The following is an 8,514-nucleotide window of genomic DNA, read 5'->3' on the forward strand; positions in this document are numbered from 1 at the left end:
AATATTACCATACTGATTACGGATGATTACGTTATCGATACAATATCTACAATGATTCGCTATATAATATTTGTATTATTTAAACTGTTTTACTGTTTTGAATTGTAATTACTGTATCTTGTTCATTGTGGAATTCCTATTGTATTGCTCATCATAATCAAACAACCATATACTTAATTAAGTTTTTTTAATTAATCGGGGATACTAATTTTTGATTACTTTTTGTTGTGAGAATCCTTTTTTTGCAAACATGTTTTTTCATACCCTGATGAAAACATAGTGATATCCATGCTTACAATTAATTGTTGATAAAAAATCATTTAAAATTACGATGTCATTTTACGCCATTCTCTGATTTTTTCTCCCCATAGATATATGAAAAAAGAATCTTTCAGTCAAAATGTCAGATCAAGTATGAAAACAACGAAAATATTTAATACAATATTAAAATACATAAACTTCCAAAGTTTAATGTAAATTTTTTTTAATTAAAAATGGTAAAAATAAGCGTAAAAAGTACATTAAAAATAGATAATGAAGACCAAGTCAGGATTAATAGAACAATTCATTCTCTTTGGAGTGAAACAGAAGAATTTCAACCCTAGGGGTTAAGCTTCTAAAGTTAACAATCACAATATTTTGCCAAAGAGGATGAATCGTTAATTTGTTTCCCTTACCCCATGCACCACTTTGTGTCTATAATAACGACAAATGGGAGAAAGACCACGCCCACACCGGTAACAATATCCGTATCCGAGGTAAGAGATCAAAGATGACCAAATAGCATGAAAGCATACAAAAGTCTATATATATATTTGCGGTTAAAGTCCGAGGTCAAGCGGTCGTCATAGTGATGAAATGTCCGTGATTCCTGTCCCTACTTTCCAACTGAGTTGAAGAAGTCGAATTCATTTTCCAATGCGTCTCGAAAAAGATGAATAGCCGTTCCATAATCGAAATATCTGTACGTATCTATTTTCTGTTTCAGGTCTTCCAGAACCTCACCTCCGACAAAGTTTGAGTTCACCCATTGAGTGTAGACACCGTGATTTGTCTGCAAGAGAAACCATACGTATGGTGAATACAAATAAATCTAAAAATGAAATCAACACATATTGGAGGATTTAATCTTAAACACATGTTGTCATCATTAAGTCGGATCAAACATTTATATGATTAAGATACTATTGTTTGCTTTAATGTAAATGCATTCAGAAATCTATAGATACACAAAAGGCATAGTAATCAGTACAGATGTATATAATCCAATGTCACAAACCTACCCTTTTTATCTCCTGTCCCAACCAGGCCCACAGACTCATACAAGGAGTCATAGATACAAGGAAATAGATGGTGTCCATTGTGGAAGCCTTCCTCATGTACTCCACGTATTTCTGACACGCCGGCCCAAGCTTGATAGTAGAAGGATTGTCGATGTGCCACAGTTTAAATGCAGCTTCGTAATACCTGTATATAATTTATATGTAAATAATCTACATTATTGTTGTTCCTGGGTGGTTTGACTGTATTTATGTTAGAATACTGTAATGTACCCAGTTTGACACACAAATACTGTTTGTAATACAGCTCATATTTTATAAATACATTATATCAATGTCTGCTTCGGATAACATCTGGAATACGTGTAGCATCGGATAGATACGTTTTGTAATGAAAAATGCTTAAATCAAAGTATGGTGATTTCATTTTCTTTCAAATAATTATTAGATAAAAGATAAAATTACCATATTTCGTCCAATAAATACAATTTTAAAACAGATACATTAAAATTGCATGCACCCTTTGTATTTTTCCATCAGCTTTGTAAGAATTTTTTTAAGATCCGCATCCTTTGTTGCTTCTTTCGCCACTTCTATACATTTATATTGTTCATATAGGTAAATGCAGTCCTGGATCACAAATCCACCTTTCATAACAAAATTGTAAATGAATATTGTTAAAAACACGTGGTCGATTATTGAATTGTGACGTCATAACCGGATTAATATTGGGCTTGTGATCTCACATTGCGCCAACGTTTAGTTGCTCTAGGTGGTGTTCTAATATAAAAACAAGTACCATGCACAGACTGGTCAAATCGATATTGTATCATATTCTAAAGGTCATCGTTATTTTTATAATTAGCATGAAATTCAAATGATACTAATGGCATATTTTAAACAAACTCAATATCTACTATAAAAATAATGACATGGTACACACTGGTAAAATCGATTTAACATCATGATAAAAATAAAATAAACAGTTTTTTTATGTATGTGGTTTAAGCAGGAGGATTTTTAATGTGTATTCTTTTCTACCATTGTCTACTTCAAATAACTTCAAATTCAAATTTATATACATAAAAAATGAGGATGTTGAAGGTTAGCATAATTGAAATTTCATTTATAAATAGCAGATTATACCCATATGTCTTAATTAGTCTTCTGTTTTCGAAAATGTTTTATTATTATATGTGAAAATATCAAAAAGCAGAAATATGATTACAAATCTACATAATGTTTCCAAATTTAAATAAGCAAGATCATTTTATTAATCTAAATAATCCCAAATATATTTACATGAAAAATCATTGTGTTTACCCTGCTGATAACTAACGTGTAGTAACTCTGATACAGAGATATTTCAATGGAGCAGTAATTACCAAATGCAATCGGGTCCAGGCTGCCATCTTTAATACCCTTTACGAATGAAGCTTCAAGCACTTTGTCTCTGTACCATTCTGTGTTTCTCCAAAGATAATCAAACCTATTTACCTCCTGGTTAAGAAGGATAATCCAACAAAATGTCAAATATATGCACACACAAATGATGGCAGATCACAATCACAAAACAATGATTACCATTAAACGGTCAAAAATATCAGTCCATATGATAATCCAAACATTATATCGATCACATGTGAATGGTATATGGTAAATGATTTATCTCATTAAAACGACTTTCCAAGGTAGTATAGAAGTATTTTGTAAAAACAAATCCCTTTGCGAAGCATAACGACATGGAATCAGAGAGGATAATCTTCCGGAGCCCTGATTCAATGTCTCGGCCCTTCAGGTAGGGCGTTAGAATTGTACCTGCTGCCCCTATTGCACGATCTTAAAAGGAGACTAAATTTAGTGTCTTATCTTTTCTTTCTCCCTAAATTACGCTTAGCGCTCAGCATACGGAAGTGGGACGACTGGTTCAACCATTGTCAGTATAATGTGACCGGGTGGGGTGTGTTGCTTCGGCCGCATGCTTCAGTGATATAGCACTATAAAAAGGGTAACTGTTCCACTATACAAGAAGACACAACACGAATATACCACAGTCTCCCAAAACACGCACCTCGCACACATACACGCGATCATAAATATAAGAATGTCGGAATGTATTTTAAAGTAAATAAGCATATGTTATAATTCAGAAATGACTAAATAATAGAATTTGTATAAATATCTAGAAATGACTAATATGAGAATGTTAGTACAAATATCTACTTCGAGTGTTAGATGAATGTGATGTATGTAGTGTGAAAAGTTTGAGGTGAGATTGAAAAAGTTGATAATATTAAGTTCTCCTTTTTAATATATATATATATAAATGAAATTATTAGGCATTATGTATCGTAGTCATGTGAGATGTACACTACGTAAGGTGTAAGTGTGTTAATTGTGTGTATGTGTATGTAATTGTCAGCATTATACTGTATATCATCACTGAATAGTTCAAAGTAATAAAGAACTGAACTGATGTTGCCAAATTAAAACTTAATTTAGAGAAGAAATGTATTTCTTCGAACAATAAAAGTTTCAATCTTAACATCAATACTGAATTGATACACTAACTCAAATAAGTATAGTATGAAGTACTCAAAATTCATAAATTCATCCAAAATGTCGCTTCACATTGAAATTCGCCCTCGAAGATACTTTAAGTAATGATTAAATTCAAACTTACCATTTTCGTTTTTCTTGTGTTTTCTTATCTTGTTCGGAGAAACAACAACTTCGAGAAAGAGTGGTTTAAAGTTTTGAAGAAAACCCGCATATTTTATAGCAAATATTTTAGATAATTTCAATTGATATAATTGGATTGCCTAAATTGCTGTTTCTTAATTTCCGGACGTAGTAGAACGCATGTTTGTAGTACATATTAACTTTTATTATATTTGTCATATTTGTCTAAAACCTTTGGTCGAATAGGCTGTAATAGCTTCAAATTTAAATATAAATATAATTAATTAGTACTAATTTTAATTGAAGGTCATTTTGGAATTTCCTAAACCACTTCCGTAATTCAGCTATTCTCCTATCATATTCTATCACATTTTTTTTTTAAATCATTATGCAACATGTTTGTCGAAGTTCGAAGTTCAATCAATTAAAAACGAGCGAATGGCGTCTGACGTCTTTATGGCATAAAATGTGTTAAAATAGCATCACTAGTATTCCAACATTAAAATAAAAAGGTACAAAACATACAAGGTGTGATGACGATGTTTCGGACAATATTGAAATCATTAAAAATGCCAAGAATAAGACGCAACGCAAAGTTATAGACATGCTTTCTCACTGGTTTACTAGAATAATAAATAGCAGTTATATGATACCATAGTGTTGGATAATTTTATATATAATATTTATTCTAAATTCCTCTAATTTATAAGGTTTTAATTCATAATTTAGATAACCACCGAGACGTGAATTAGATAGTAATTAGACATCAGTTAAGATTAAAAAAAATGAAATATATGTCTTTACAGTACTGAGTTCGAACCAGATCTAAAGCTGGTCACGTAATTGTTCTGTATGCGAACATTCTGGTACACAATAAGCGATATCGTCATTGTTTACAAATTTCTCTATTTCACATATCAACACAGAGTTTTACAATTTTCTTAAAAAGTATACATTACTGTGGAACCCTGAGAACAATTTTCAATATTGTATATAATTGTATATTTTTATGTATAAGAATGAAGCGGGAAAAGTAACTGCCAATATCCATTCTTTCACACAATTTAAACTGTTCATATTGTTAAACATGGTTATTTCCTAGCTCGACCTTTCCATTTCCATTTATATGGAAAAACATTATTTTCAAAAATATACCAAGAACATAATACAAATTGTACTGTTGTAAATTTTCAACAATATCAGGATCAAATTATCTGCTTAAGTGAGACAGGTTGAATTAAAATACGCTTAATAAGAATTTCACGTGTTAAACAGCTGATCTCCATGGAGATATTCTTCCCAAAAACAACATTTCTCTTGTGTTAATATAAACTTCAACTGAAAATTAGCCAGTAAGGAACGTACTCATATCTATTCTTGTTCTTACATAAAAACCTTGGATATATTTCACAATGTAGTTTTCTGCCCTTTCTAACATACCAATATCATTCTTTAACTGCCACAATTCACACCCATATAATGTTGAAGGATATACTTAACACTTAACGATTTTCCCTGTAGTTAATGGATATGCACCAGAACGTATTAATGGCATAACACCATATTTAAACTGAGAACATGCAAGTTATGTACGTTCAACATTGTTATTTCTATAATTCAATAAAACACCAACATGAGTTATACTTTCTACAACAGGTAATTTCTTACCATATACAGTTATATTACAATCAACGTAAGACTTCTTATTTTTAAGTAAAAACAACAATTTTAGATTCAGTAGAGGAAAATGTAAACTCCACTTTCTACTATATGTCCCACATATTGTGAGTAGGTATTGTTAACTTTTGAAATTATTGCTAATTATTCATACATCATCAGCTTATTTATTCGCAAGGAAAGGACTATTGCTCCTTTCCCCAAAAGTTCACGAGACGACGTGAAAGTTCATATCCGATTATGTCAATACATTTCGGTGTAAAAAAACACCAAAATAAACCAAACGAAATAAAACATATCGCTATACAACGGTAACTTTACATGGCTAATCATATTGCTGGTTATGCCACAATATGACAGTTTTGTTTCACAAAGCTGACATTTGACAGCCTTGTCTTCGTGACAACGTTTAACAATATTTCCAAACTTTCGAAGGCATGTAATGGATATTAGTATCTGCTTGTGTTTTGTAACGGGTAATACGCTCAATAATAACTTCAAAAGGTCAAACACCGGTGGTGAATACTATTTACCTGGCTCGATCTGGCCTTTGTTTTATACATGTACCTTACCCGTGAAATGTTCAATTACTATCGATCGATATTCAGTCGATTTTTGTATATTAAATATGCATTTTTCGAATATTGGAATAGGGTTTTCTAATTCGAATACCAGCATACCAAATATCCCTACTTATTACCTTTGACGTCAGATATGTTTCTCAATAATGATATTGGTGGCAAGGTCAGTGCAGTCATTCGGCAGAAAATAGCAGTATTTCTAATATATATCGGTTACACACAAACACCCCATTATATTTGCCCAGAATAGCCTTTTCACTTAATCGTAAAGATCAATTTTTGACAGATTTAATGTATCTTTTTAATAACAGGAAATTTTTAAGAATCAAAATGTTGCTCTTTCTAAAACAGGCATACAAATTGGCGGCCAGTTTGCTCCAATACAACTTTTCATATTCTTATTTCATAATTAAAACCATTTAATCTACACTGCAATGTAAAAATAAAAAAGCCGATATGTTAGGATTTCATACATCAATGCTTATTGCATTCATCTGAGAGAACCTTCCACAAATTTATAACAAAAATGAGTTCGATTCGACTTAAAACGTTGCCTATGCTATTTAAGTAAAAATCATAAAGACATTTGTAAGATGCACACATGTTCAAGATGGTCGAAAAATGAGTAATTTCTTCAATTTGTTAAATGAAGAACTATAAAAGCAATAAAACTCAATTTTTGGACACATTTTTCATTTGACAATTTGTAACAAACAGAGATGATTTCTTTTTTAAATCATAAAACTCTTTGGTCAAGGTTTGGTCAAAGAGACTTGGGTGTGACTGAAACAACACTAGACAAGATACATAAATAACTGTATTTCACGTGATGAACTTCTACCATATTTCGAATCACCCTGGGCAAGATACATAAATAACTGTATTTCACGTGATGAACTTCTACCATATTTCGAATCACCCTGGGCAATGTCATAGCAAAATAATCTAGGGGTGAATATGACGACAGTGATAGTAACTCCTGGAATATTGAGAATGCTTTTGATCATTTAGATTTATCAGGTCAATGTAAATGTCTTCTGAATTTTAACCACGGCAACGGCATACTTTCTAGTAATCTAATGTCAAGCCAATCAAAAAAGTCGTTCTATAAGCATAATTTTAAAATTCTTGTTAGAAATTTATATGCTATCTTTTGGTATCAATTTATGTAACGTATTTGATTGTATACTGTATTTCATTGTTGTATAAAGCATTACTACAATATTGTTATCAGCGTATAACAGACAAACTACACAGCGTGTAAAACGTGAGATAAAGTAACTTGATTTTGGACAAGAATGATGAAAATAATGATTAATTTATAATAGAATCCTGTAAAAATCATTTTTTACCATCAGTATCAGGTAAGGTTATGGTACATAATTGAATACTGGGATAGACTTCACCAGTAATATGTATTTAGGATATAATTATGTATAAAAGAAATTTTGAATAGGGAGATATACATTGATACATTTTTACACTTTTACACCACTATATAACACCAACAAGACCATGGTCTGGTAATTCAAAAGACGACAAATTTAATATTTCACCCTTAAAGTTGGTAAGTAGGTAAAGAATGATAGACTAAATAAAATATTTTGTCCGGTAAGTTTTATGATTATGAAAAATAATTTTATCTTGATTTTTAAAAAAGTCGTCAAACTCTTATTAGATTTTTATCAACATGCCTAGTGTCGATATCATAAAATCATAATAGACAGAATTACACTAAAGTTCATAATGGCGATAAACATTTTTGATTTCGTTTCTTATTGCTTCTTATGTTCTTATTTCATCGAATCTTACGAGGAAAAGTTCTGTAGACTGGTCGCTTCCTCCGAATGAAACAGTGTAATATATATTTATATCGCATGTGGAAAAAAACCAGTTGAATGGGACTTGTTCATGTACCACGTGATACCCGATAATGTTTGTATGGGACTATTGTTTCTATCGGTAATGCTATGACGTCAAATGACGTTATCGCGGGATAACGTCATTTCAGCGGGAAGTTTACAAAGAGTTGTGTTCCATAACCACTGAAGATACTAGCCCCGCACAAACTCTATTAGGTATCACATGGCACGTGCATTAGACATATTGTGTAAATAATTACGTAAATAAAACCCCAAACATTTGTTTTAGTCTACAGTCAGTTTGAAACATCATTCATCACATTTGATCCACAAATGGCAAATGTATGAACAGTTTTTCGTTTTGGTCCAAATCCAATATGGTGGTATTCTGAATTATATCTTGACCGGAAAGTACTTGTAGTAAACTTAGTA

General features: G+C 31.4%; 1 protein-coding gene across 1 annotated transcript; it reads right to left on the reverse strand.

Annotated features, from left to right (window-relative positions):
* Nucleotides 1-753: 753 nt before the first annotated feature.
* LOC138332515 (uncharacterized) lies at nucleotides 754-4,022 on the reverse strand. The gene is made up of 5 exons (XM_069280518.1): nucleotides 3,964-4,022; nucleotides 2,666-2,780; nucleotides 1,801-1,927; nucleotides 1,284-1,467; nucleotides 754-1,054 (listed from the first exon to the last, which is right to left on the reverse strand). Exons 1-5 carry the CDS (start codon nucleotides 3,964-3,966, stop codon nucleotides 878-880), a joined length of 606 nt encoding a protein of 201 aa, XP_069136619.1. The 5' UTR covers nucleotides 3,967-4,022; the 3' UTR covers nucleotides 754-877.
* Nucleotides 4,023-8,514: the final 4,492 nt, after the last annotated feature.

Source organism: Argopecten irradians, chromosome 10 (genome assembly GCF_041381155.1).
Source record: "Argopecten irradians isolate NY chromosome 10, Ai_NY, whole genome shotgun sequence".
Classification (NCBI taxonomy): domain Eukaryota; kingdom Metazoa; phylum Mollusca; class Bivalvia; order Pectinida; family Pectinidae; genus Argopecten; species Argopecten irradians.